We start from the raw sequence: 13,513 nt of genomic DNA on the forward strand, positions 1-13,513 counted from the left end.
GCCATGGATGTGGAGATAAACGGATTCTAACACACGCCCTGCTTTTGCCTCAACTTAATTGTTTTGCCCGTCACTTACATCTGACGTGCTGCCGCCTCATCTCATCTCCCTTACTTATGCTCATTCTATTTTAAAGTCACAAGTTCCGTAAATCAGCTCAAATAGTAGTGAAAGCATCACCCGTCATCCCCCTCATACCTCTGAATTAAGTCTCCAACCGGCACGCCGTCATTAACTTATCAGAGTCGGTCCGTTCCTGGTTAAAGGATCTGGTTGCAAGACCCTGTCTGGTTGCAAGAAGCTGTATAATAAGCAGTAAAATCAGCCCAATCCCGAGGAGCCACTGAAATAACTATATATCTTTTGTTTCGGCTCAATTGCTACACATTTGTAACAGAAATAACTTGGTACCTTGATGGTGAGTCAAAAAAGTGAGCATCTGCGCCCACGAGGGCCCAATAACTATAGGGTTATAATGCAAAGGTACAAACTGGACAAGAAATACACCAGTTAAAGGTACTTTTAGGTACAGAATTGTACTCTGCCGTACATTTATTTATATGTGTAATCTATGCAGAATTAGGTTGAAAATTAGCTGCCAGATCAGTGTGTGGCGTATCACTAGTCAGCTGTTTGAAGTGCTCCATCACCCACACCCGCGGGGGTCAACCACCACTTTAAAGTAGCATGGTGGACGGCAATCACCCCGAAAGATCTTTGTGTCACGCTCGTCATTGAACACACAGCCTGTAGCCCGAACGCTCGCCTCACAACTGGGTTCGAGCCGCGCGGTCGGCAGCATTAATAACTCCGACCAGAGAGAGTTGAGCAACCAGAATGAATTCCGCTTCACGTCATTAACGAAGCCGGGCACCGCACTTGACATACTAATTATTTTTGCTTCTGGCGAGATGCAGAGAGACAAGGAAAACCAGCACAGTTACATAACGAGCGCTTTCTGCTGACCGCTGCGCTGCTCACAGTGATTTGGTGGATGTGACTGTCCGGTCACCCAGCGCGGCCCCCTTTGGCCTCATTATGTAAAATCCAGACGAATGTTATTTTTGAACGAATTATCGCGCGAGCCATATTAGGGAAGCTGAGGTCACTTCAGATGAACGGAAAGCACCTCCAGGCCTTCAATAAGTGAGCCTAAGCTCTAGCAGACACCACTTTATTTAAAACAACAACCAAAAAAGCCAAAGGATGAGAGGACAGTCAACTTTGCTTTCTGTCTTGTTAGTTTTGTCACAGTTACACAACAATTCCAACATCTCATTAGTCTGATTCTGTCAAACGGGCTTAGATAGAAAACGTGTTCAGCCCCGTGCTGGTTGGAGATTTAATTCAGAGGTATGAGGGGGAGGACAGGTGATGCTTTCACTGCTGTTAGAGCTGATTTACAAAACTTGTGACTTTAGAATTGAATGAGGATAAGTAAGGGAGATGAGGCGGCAGCTCACGTCAAACAATTAAGTTGAGGCAGAAGCAGGCACGTGTTAGAATCTGTTTATCTTCACATCAGCGGCAGACGGGACAGTCCGTCAGCAGCGTGTTCATTCAGAGGGAACCTCAGCAGATGATATTTTATAAAATATTGTTCAGGTGACATTCCACCCATTTATCAGAGTAATCACACCCGCTAGCAGGACCTGAGTCATGTACGTTCTCCAAGCCAATCTGTTCAAATTTGAGCAGAAGCTACATTTAACTTGAATGGCTTGTGTTGGACACGAGTTGGATGGAACCTTGCTGCCTGGCTGAAGAGCACATGGCAACAAATGACAGGATTTCTACATGGAAGCAGCAGTTTTTCAAATGGTGCAATTCGGTCTGTGCTGCCGTCCACACGAAAAGCCCCCGAACCTGAATACTCTTGACTCTGCTTTAAATGGAGGTGTGCGTGTGTGTTTGTGTGTTTGTCTCCATCTTTATGCTACTTAAGTCCCACAGTAAAATATTGATTTCTTACACTTCCAACAACTTATTGACGAAAATGACAGGAATGTATATTATTGCGCTATTGACCAATCAAATCAGGGTGTATTCAAAAGTAATATAATCAGCAACAGGAAAAGGGTAAAAAAAAAAAAAAAAGGAAAAAAAAAAAAAAGAGCACACGGTAAAACACAGTGACAGAAAACTAAATAAGCAGAAAAAAGAAAAAAAATATCTATATTAAGTAAACAAACAAAGTAGCCTGATTGTTTGGTTGGAGTTATTAACTCATTCCTACAGCTTTTTGTATTTCCTGCCAAATGTGCAAATGTGCTGCCCATCTGAGGGAAACCCTTTGAAATGAGGTGAATATGTTGGATCTTTACTTTGCACTAAGTTCACTGGAGTGAACGCAGGTACGAAAACACACACAGGCTGTTATAATACTGAAGTAGGATCAATACAGCTGCTCCGGCCTGGAATACTGCACTAGTATGCACATTAGGGGTTGGGGAAAAAAAATTGATACAGCATAGTATTGCGATATTTTGCGTGGCGATATTGTATCGATACACGGACGCCAAGTATCAATCTTTTATTGAATCAAATTCTAGAATAATGAAATCAATTTATTTTTTGTTGACAAAGTTTTCCTTTGGGGACAATCTGCAGTTGAAAAAAATGTAATAAATCGCATTACATCATAATACTCAATGTATCGCGATAATATCGTATCGGGACTTAAGTATCGTGATGATATTGTATCGTGGGACCTCTGGAATTCCAACCTCTAATGCACATACTCTGCAATAAACACGTCTGTATTTTTACGACACAACAGAAGTAATTTGTGAGGAAACATCAGGGCTGTTTTGTGAACGCGCCCCTTTCATCTCTCATCCCAAACAAGTGCTTCATACTGCCAACCGCCTCGTTTCACAAGGGGAACCCCATCCACCCTCCAGATATGTTTCCACTGTAGAACAGTCAGATATACTTATACACAGCTTGTCTTGTGGATGGGAAACATACGTAAACAAACGTAAAAGGTCTAATGTAAATATGGAAAACCTTAAAAACTTAAATAAAAACAACAAGTTTCCGCGACTCATTAATTAGAAAACGACCCAGATTGTACTTTTTTGGTGCGATGCCATGTAACTTCAGGATCGCAGGCTCTTGAAAACCTCTTTCCCACTGGACAAACAAAACCTTCCAACACCCACGAGCATCTGGCTTTTGTTTTCAGTGGGAAAGGTACCAATCAGCAGTCGTTCCCTGGACAAACGCCTGGACAAGCAGTCACAGGTCTTCATCCGCTCCGATCAGAATTACAAAGCTTTTTTCGGTAACTTCTGCGACTCTCAGCCTCCAGTTCTCTCTGTCCAAGAACATCGTTTTGAATTAGTCGGCGCTGAGTTTAAGGGGAGATTGAGTAAGTGACAGATATTTTAAAAAGGTAGTAACCACCGTAACATTGTCACAGGCCTCCAGGCTGCTTTCTACTTTTTACAGATCCTGTTTTCCAAACGCAGGGTTGTTTTTTTTATGACACAGCAGAAAAAGAAAAAACGCAAACTCACATCCTGGCAAAGGAAAGGGAATCTATTGAACAGCTTTTCCAGCCCATTTGTTTCCAGTCATTCTACGGGACGAGCATCCAGCTGTGCGTGTGTGATGTTGTATGTTTTCTGTTGTTCTGGAGAGATGACACAATCTCCCCTCAGGTCAATCCGTGGTCCGCGCTGGCTGCCTGCCAACCTCTACAAAGCCTTTCTGAAGGGATCACCCAGACAGCTGTTTGAACAGGAAGAGAGCCTTCGCTGAAGGATGAGTTCAGGCAGAGTACATGACATGACGGCTCTGGAAACAGCCCCATTAAACACTCACTTTTGTTTTAGTTTGTTTCCTTAGTAAGAACAACTTGAACATGTGATAGACTATTAATCCAAGCAGGCAAACACAGCTCCTCAGGGAGGTCAGGGGTTATGTTCAGCTGTACAGCGGCACCTCTGGAGATACAGTATCAGCGCTTTGCTCAAAGCCCCTCCAGCAATGGTAGTTTGAGTCAACCTAATGTTTCTTTAATCATGGTCCGTTGCTATCCAACACGCAAACTGAGAAGTTTAAGCTGCATTCGGTGCTTGTGGCCTTGATCTGGCCTCTCGGAGCAAACCTACCGTCAGTCCCAGGAATCATAAATGGTAAAAAAATTGCAGAGCTCCAATATGTCTCCAATATGTCCCATGAAGTGACAGATAGCTATGCGCTCAAATTCTGTTCTTCTGTAATTATAGATGTAACCTAACTTCTTATGAAGGAGCCTTGTCTTCAGGTCAGGCTGGGGGCATTTTGGACTTAATAAACCTGGAACATACATCCACACCACAAGTTATTTGTTATCTTTTTCCCTAATTGTCATGTCTGAGAAGCCATAAAACACCAGAACGTAGCTCACACTGATGACATCATCTTTAGGACACGCCACCACAGTCCCTTTAAAACACAAAATGAATGACATCATTCAGCCAAGTTATAAACAACAGCTTGTGTTGGCTCATAAAGGACAAAGAGACATGTTATGTGGGGCTGTCACATGGCCTTGTCCTACATGTTTGTGACTTCCCACCCCGAGCATATCAGTGACCGAAGAACAAAAGATGGGTCCTGTCCAGCAATTTCCTTTGCTTAGGTAAAGGAAATACAACCTTCCCATAGTGCGACAACATGCAACCCACATCTGACAGGGTATCTCTCCCCGACCCTGACCAGATACATCCTCCATGGAAAGTTTGTGTGTGTGTGTGTGTGTGTGTGTGTGTGTGTGTGTGTGTGTGTGTGTGTGTGTGTGTGTGTGTGTGTGTGTGTGTGTGTGTGTGTGTGTATTCGTCAGGAGGGGAAAAGTGTGTTGGTCATGAGAATCTGTTTTCAAATGCCTGGAAGAAAAAAACATCGAAAATAGTTATTATAGTTTGATTAAATACATTTTTTTGGTTAGTGAGAGTTCCTTGAAAAAATAAAAGATTAAAGTTATTTGTTTCTGCCCCAATACATATTTGCAAGAAATGGGCAATTTCTATTTTGTAGAGTGACAGTTTGTCAAATCAACCTGCTATTTAGACTAGTGATAAACACTAGTGATAAACACTGAAAAGTCAATCACAGAATATGATTATGAGATATACTCGCATACCTGAGTAAACCGACACTTGTTGATGTTTCAAAAAAGACAATTTCATTATTTTTGGGTGGATCTTTCCCTGAGAGGAAGGGTTGTATCTGAATGCACAGGATGTAATGCAACGTCGCTCCTTGAGTAACTGAAACTTGTCACAGACGATGAACACTGGGTGTGGCCGGTTGTGACACAAAGAAATATATGAAGAACAAGCTGGAGAAGATGAGTGACAGGTGGAGGGAGCAGAGATGGGCAGTATTTATATTGCTTGTATTTGAAATACATATTTCAATTCCTTTTGAGTATTTTGTCATTTTTATTTAATAGGGCCGCTACAAAAAAATCTAACATAATTCGTAACAAAAGAATTTCGAGTGGAGTAATTTTGTATTTAAAATACTCAAAATACTTTCTCCATGAAATACAGTTCACAAGTTCAGTCTTCAAGTTCAATGGATTTTCATATTCAATGGATTTTCTGTCAAGGTAAATATTTTATCTGAGTGTGACGGATGTCAACTAGCTTGATGTATAATTTTTGTCTGGGTCTGGCTACATAGCATATTGTAGCTAGCTAGACAGTCATGCTATTGATCAATGCTAACATACTAATGATGTGGAGGAATTCATAATGGGATGTTTGCTCCTGACAAGAGTATCAATAAGGAGTGTAAATAGACATCACTTCCATTCAAAATTTTAAAAAAAATTTTTTTAAAATAAAAGCACAGGATTTTTTTTCTTACAAATGTTTTTCGTCCAGGCTTGAACCTACGACTTAGATCTGGGTCGGGACCAACCAGTTGAGAATCACTGGTTTACATGGCATGGAGGAGCATTCGTAAACTGCTTTCCTCCAGCATCGAACAGCCTTCTCTGTGAAAACGTGGTCCATAGCCCCATCTAGTGGATGAATTGTGGAACTGCATGCATCCTAAAGGCATTCGCTGGTCAAATAATGTTTTTCTTTGAATGGGAACATGTATCGAAGTCTAACTGATTGATTAAACTCATCGTGACATGTAAATTAAATTAACTTTACAGGGTGGCAAAATAGGCCAATTTACACCTTATATTCCACCTCAGCTGGCTTTGTTCAGAAATTCCAAAAGGAACAAAGGTAACCGCTGCTACAGTATTTATTTCATCAACTCGAATGCTTTGCATCATCACAGTACCGACATCTACATGTGTGTATTGTAAAAATGTAAAATCCCTTCAGTGTCCCTTTAGAAATACACATTCCAAACAAGCAGGATTCATTATATAGAAGGTCAGTCACCGTGTGATAGATTTTTCGATATAACGATAAAGGGTGCACTCAGTATGAGTCACTCAGGATGAACAAAGCAGATCGTCTGAGATGAATATCACTCCAGGATTCAGGGCTGAAACTGTTTGAGTTGGGTTTTTCTGTGCATTTAGAAGAGCTGCTCAGTGGGACTTTTATAGCAGAGTAATAAAAGCAGCAAAGAAACATAGCAGGATGGAGAAAAGAAAGAAGAAGAAAAGGCCAGGCAGTAGATCACACAGAAACGTACACACAGACCTCATGGCTGGTCTTCACTGCACATCTCAATATTCTTTTTGTTTTGCCAGTAAACATGCGAAACGACAGTCAGTTAATTGCGTGGATTAAGTGACCTGGAAGTTTTCTAATCTCCATATTAATGTGGACTCTCTGGGCATGGGGGATGGGGGAGGTGTCCACCCCTTCCTCTACAAACATGCAGCACACTCACCCTCATGAGCAGCCACGGCAAAACAAGTTAGTGCCATCTGCTCACAACGGCAGCAAATCGGAGTAAAATTCCTTTTGGCCAATAAATAAATAAAATGACATGGCCAATAAAGCTGATCCTGAGTAAACTTTAATCCTCACCTTCCGGTGTTAAAAGACTAGATTACATTTTCAGCTCATATCTGCACAAGTTTATAAACAAAAAAACTGAATCATCACAGTGTTATGTCAAATAAGATAAATGATGCAACATATTAGGTCTCATCAGTCATGAACACTACAGATGATTAGCGGAACAATCCTCCAGAAGATAAATCCACATTCCCATGTCAGGGTGGAACTTTCATCATCTCCGATGCTTGACCCTCAGAGAGACGCGACCGCGGGGATCAAAAGAGCCGCTGTCTGTCTCAAAAGCTCATTTGGCCCAAAACTTGGCACCTCTCCTTCTCCCATGGTCGTAGGGTGACCCTGTTACCGTGGTTACTCCACTCTAATATCTATGCAAACGCATTCTCGCTGTGCTGGGAAGACCCGCCGCTGACCGGGGCCGACACTCTGCCAGGGACCGCCCCCTCACACGGAGACAGAGAGGGGCCTGTGTAAATACAAACGTATTACCAACCCAATGCAAAATAAACACGTATCAAAACACATGCAAAAAGTGACGGCTCATGGATGCACACTGGACGTTTACAATTCCCGGAGCAAGACAGGAGTCAGCTGTACTCCATGTCAGGCCGGATGCTTTCAGTAATTCATCCACCCTCAAGTGTATAATAAGGTTATTCTAACCCAACCCCGCTGGGACGTCTGGCTCTGGCAACCGAACAACTGTGGTATCTAAACACTCAGCCCACACATGAATCACATCAAGCAGCAGCACCCGGACTGTGGATGGAGGCACAATAGTATGAAACAAAAGACTGTTCAGCTTTGGCCTTCAGAGGACAGCAAATAAAACATTGAGGAGGGAGATCAGCAGTCAGGCTCAATGCAACTTTATCAAAACGGCCCACAGCTTGTAAGCATCAGTACACCTACCAGAGGCGCTAGATTTCCACCTTAACAAACAAGCATGTCAAAAGTAAACAGCAGCCGCGCGTATCACGAATCATCTTAATTTGCTGCTTTTTTCCCCCCTCCAATATCTTCATGGCCCTAACAAAAGGCCTGGTCAAATCAGCTTTTGAAATGATGAAAATCAATTAATTCCCAATGCACGAAATCGCTCACTGGGGCAAAATAAAATCTTCACTTAATTTAACTTTGACACGCAAGTCTACCACTAACCATGAGCAAGCCATTTTGACCGCGTTGTCACAGTGGAATAGCAAGCCCATGACTGAGTCAAATCCAAGTTAGTTGACGGTATGATCTGGTCCCAAAAAAAAACAGAAATGACTTTTAGACAATGAGCAGGAGTTCGTATATGACATCAGCCTTTAAATAAACGCTGCAAAAGTATGTTCCCGTTAGCCACCCAGCTATCAAGCTAACTGTAAGCTACCAAGCAGTATGAAAGCTTGTTAAACCATAAAACTCTTTATTTAAATAAATATGGTATAGTTGACTAATGGACCAGGTTGGTTTGACGGCAATTTAATCTATTATTTCTGCTGTGTTGATTTGATTTACAAAGACACCGAAACATAGTTACTAATGCCGACTCCTCTGCAGACATTTCACAACAACATTACTTAAATAGACCTCAAAGTTGATATAATGTTAATTTTGGACATGTCATTTTCAAGTAGAGGCCGGAGCTCAAGGCCTTTGGTTCAAGAGCCTTTTATTTTCAGTTTACTTTAAAGTAATACATTTTTGGAAATGCTTTTGCCATTAGTTGGATGAGAAAATGTATTTCACTCTTGACATGAGTGACATAAATCTCGTCTAACTTTTGGTATTAAATCTAATCAAATTGACTATTCCTTTAAAGCACTCTCGTGTAATGTTATGTAATAATATGGTCAGTAAAATGTAACCCTCGTTATGTTTTTGTCTGGTTTCATTGGGCGTAACACACACAAGCTTAAATGCTCAGGCATGGTCTGTAATCCTGTCAAACCGAGCAGGCCTCAGCCCGGTCTGACCGAACCCAGAGCTGCACGCTGACGCAAGCCAAATAAATGACAGATGAAGTCAAAAACCCAGAGAGGCAAGAAAACCCAAGATAAAAAATTAAGCCTGCTTTGCACACACATCCTCTAACAAAGGAAAAACATCAGAGTCCAAGACTCACTCAATTTGCAGTGTAGAGGGAGAGTTGAGCCACATGTTTTTGATAAGTCTTCTAGCAGAGCAGGGTGAGGTAATGATGAAGTCATCTCTGTCCTTTGGACAGGTTCAAATTCACTCAGACGTGTGCATTTTAAATGACTTTCGACTCACTAACACACACACACACACACACATGCATGTTTTTGTGTGGACCTCCGCAGTAAAATATGCAGTAAATTAATATGATACAAAAACCTTTTATGGAAGTTCTCAAAAAGGTATACAGACCAGAAAATAACTAAAGAAGCTGACATGTGTGCAAACTTCATCTTCTTCTAAACACCTGCTGTCCCTGAAAGAGCACAAAAAAAAAACTACATTTGTCAAAATTCTGCCTCCTTCAGTTCCCGTTTCCCTAAAAACGTTTCCATGCAATCACGTCTTACTATGGACACGCCTCATCAACAGTCCCTGCAGACTCAACTGGGCACTGCCCCTTGATAGTCTACGAGGCGATGTGTGGACACTGTACTTCCTGTGGCTCGACGATTGCGTCATAAGATTAGCCGAGCTGCCTCTGGTTATTATTAAACCATTTATTAGGGAAGAAAAAATAAACAAGTGAGAGCAGCTCAGGCTGCTGCAGCTGAGACAAAAGACTCCCTTCCGCTCAGCACTATCCAAATGTTATTCCTCAAAGCACCGTCAAGACCATCGCTAGAGGCACCCGTACACTAAGGAGAATACTAAATTCTCATTTTCTGGTGCATTATTTAGAGATGTACTCATTACCGTTCTGAATGCACACAGAGGCCCGAGTAACGGCGCAAATAACAAAAAAGAACACAGGATGTTTTGATCACGAGTGTCACAAACACATTCTCCAGCGGGCTAGTAAATGATGTCAGGAGAGTTTGGGACGCCTCCGCCTCAAAAGCTGTTTTTTGTAGCTGAGAGTGTTGGATGGATTCCTTATGGGCAGCGCAACTAAACTGCATGACGTCTAAGTATTTAGTGTCCGACTGCAGGCTTTAAAAAGGAAGTCAAGAGTGCTAGAGAATAGTGGCTTAGCTGAAACATAATTGTATGAATTTATATTGTAAATACATGGCTACAAAATAGTTGGATTAATCTGGACAAACTGTCAAGCTCAATCTGACAGGCGTGTAACGTGTAGTTTCAAGCTGTGCACAACAACATTATCATCAATCAGTTGGAAAAAGCCTGAGATCAGATTACAGATACTGGTGTAATCAGATTTTGTAGAAAAGATGCTCAGTGAGTTCACGTTTAAAATGTAAAAAAACTACCAATTCAAGCTTTGTAATATACCTTTTCTTTACTAAGACAAACGCCACCATCTTACCTCCCCAGAGTCTCAAGCAACTGCAATATTCATGACGACCTTATGGAAGGCTAGAAAATGGGGTTCACATGAAAGAGGATGTGCGGAGGTGAAGGAAAAATAAATACGGAGCGTGTTTGCATTTCCAATCTATTCGGTCATTGGCTCTGGGTTAAATATCTTACTTGAAGAACGTCCCTGGAGGATTTTGAGCCGGGGGCCCCCACTATCCGAGTGAATCAGTGAATGAGGGGAACACCGTTTATGATTTCAGGTCCATCTGGTGAACATTCACAGCTTTTTAAAAGGTATATATATATATATATATATTTATATATATATATATATATATATATATATATATATATATATATATCTGTGTACACTGCCTGGCCAAAAAAAAAAAGTCGCCACCTGGATTTAACTACTACTACAAAATGTACAAGCCTGTGGGGGCAGTGCTATGATCTGGCGTTGCTGCAGTTGCTCAGGTCTAGGTTCAGCAACGACCAGGTTCAGCAATAACCAGGTTATTCCATCAATGGATGTTTTCTTCCCTGATGGCACGAGCATATTCCAAGATGACAATGCCAGGATTCATCGGGCTCAAGTTGTGAAAGAGTGGTTCAGGGAGCATGAGACATCATTTCCACACACGGAGTCCAGACCTTAACCCCATTGAGAATCTATGGGATGTCCTGGAGAAGGCTTTGCGCGGCGGTCAGACTCTACCATCATCAATACAAGATCTTGGTGAGAAATTAACCAAAGCTCAAGGCGGTCCAACGAAATATTAGTGTGTGGGACCTTTATTTTGGTGGCGACTTTTTTTTTTGGCCAGGCAGTGTATGTATGTATAAATGTGTGTGTGTGTGTGTGTGTGTGTGTGTGTGTGTGTGTAGGTGTGGGAACCTCCATCGGCAGCAGAAGGTGCTCTACCTTAACAAACCTTGGCCTTTGACCTCTCCTGCCACAAAAACTGCACTGCAAAACCTGGACAAAATGAATAGAGCTTGGTTTTCCCTCTAATAATACACATACTCTATTTTTTTTTTTTTTAAAAAGGACTACATCTACATGAAACGGGCCAAAAGCTACAAAACTAAAAGGCAAAATAAAGAGTGCTTGCGTCCCTTAATATCACATACAACCACTCACAGGGTAGGCTATTTATGACGTCGTGCTAGGTGGTGTATTTGCTCTTCTTTAAACCAGCAAAGCAGGCATACGCGTCTCAGAAGTTAGTCCAGATATAAACGACCGAAAACGTGCGTGAAATCATCCACATAGTGGGAGGCTCACCGGGTGCGGGGCGGAGGGTCGACCTGCAGACACACGAGCGAGCCCCGGACCTCGTCGGTCCCGGTTTCAGAGGTTTGAATTCACCGGCTGCGCTCGGCAGGCAGCAGAGCATGCCGCGAAGATCTGCGCCGGCAAAAAGGGGGAAACGCTGGCTCACAATATGGCAGGAAGTGGTATGTCATTCACGGAAACCGGCGGCGCATTTTTTCGCGGATCACTTGCGTTCAGACTGGAGCAACACGTGACTCTGGCGGGATGTTGTTGTTGATGTTTATTATTTATGTTTGTCCCAGTTCAGACCGAGCAGGGGACATGCTTCACAGCACATACTTTAAACTAATGTAAACCTATATATTATATATAAACATATCTATCTATCTATCTATCTATCTATCTATCTATCTATCTATCTATCTATCTATCTATGTATGTATATATATATATATATATATATATATATATGAGATTGTTCAGGCTCATACAAAGATACAAAGATGCAGATTGGCCTCCATCTAGTGGCCTGAATGGTGCTGGTACAACATGGCTCACCTTAATGATTATTTGCTGTGCCATTTTTGTTCTGTGTTTTTTTCTGTATTCCATTTTCTTCACCTTTTATATTGTTGATTTTTTAGGAATTGGGGTCAACGTAGCAGTCAATATTATTTTCAGTGTTAGTGTTTTGACACTGGCAGAGCATCACACTGAAGTGTATAATGCATCATAAGGGCGTCACATGTTTTTATATATTTTAAGAAAGAAACACATCAATGTGCATTATTGTATTTTATAAGCAACTATGAATCAGGTCTAAGGCAATAAAAACACTAATAGAAATAGACATGATAAAAGACTTCAAAACCTCCAGTATAATCCAATATTATTTATGTTGTGGATATTACATCAGGCTGCAAAATGTTCTTTCTATATTTGTAGTAAATGCTCATGTGCGTTGTTTAATACATGATCACCCTTTCATACATAATTCAAATGGCTTGTAAAATCATTTAACGTCCGCCGAGTAAGTAAATGGTAAACAATCATCAAAAACTGCATGTCATTATTGGTTAAATAGAAACTCTAAGTATGTTATTGAACCTGTTGCTTTGGAAGCATCCCATTAGAAGCATTTCAAATATGTTTTAATGACAAGGAAATCTCGTAAAAACACAACGTGTGCCACTCCTCTGTGACTCATCCGAGATGAAAGAAGTAAATAATAAGGTCAATAATAATGATAGATTTGAATAATAGCATCTACTTTACGTGAGAATGAAACTGCGTCCTTCTTTTACACTCACATGTTCATTTTAAGTTTCCATGTGATGAAAAGGAAACTAAATGACAAGTTAAATAAGGGACATGATCATTAGTGGCTTATTATTACATTTACCTTCAAATAAGTGCTTGTCTCACCTGCAGGGACTTTTATTGTTTTTTTGTTAAGAACCAAATACACACCCATACTTCCGGATAAATGTGTCACTGCTCAGACAAAAGCAAGGCATTTCTACAGTTGTTGGTGTTTGTCATAATTTGAAAACCTTGGTGGGGGAATATGACACATACAGTGAAAGTGCTCAGAGTTGATGCTCGCTGCAGGGAACGCTCATCATGGCTGATCAGGTCTTGTGACAACATGAATGGAGTCAACAAGGTCTGAAAAAATTGGTGGGGTTTATTGCTCTTTCTCCTCTTGATAAAAAAATAAAATAAAGTAATTGCAAATGTTAGGGACTTGTTCATTCGTTTCATGCTAACTTATATTCATATGAATATTATTATC

General features: G+C 41.2%; 1 protein-coding gene across 2 annotated transcripts in view; it reads right to left on the bottom strand.

Moving 5' to 3' along the window:
* add3a (adducin 3 (gamma) a) overlaps positions 1–11,851 on the bottom strand; it is an 83,972-nt gene extending 72,121 nt beyond the window's left edge. For both annotated transcript variants that reach the window (XM_068592299.1, XM_068592298.1), the window contains exon 1: positions 11,728–11,851. In XM_068592299.1, the coding sequence (XP_068448400.1) occupies positions 11,728–11,839 (112 nt within the window). In that variant the 5' untranslated portion in view covers positions 11,840–11,851. The remainder of the gene's footprint in view (positions 1–11,727) is intronic.
* Positions 11,852–13,513: the final 1,662 nt, after the last annotated feature.

The sequence above is a fragment of the Clinocottus analis genome, unplaced genomic scaffold (assembly GCF_023055335.1).
Source record: "Clinocottus analis isolate CAN_PGR_092001 unplaced genomic scaffold, fCliAna1.0.p SCAF_27, whole genome shotgun sequence".
Lineage (NCBI taxonomy): Eukaryota > Metazoa > Chordata > Actinopteri > Perciformes > Cottidae > Clinocottus > Clinocottus analis.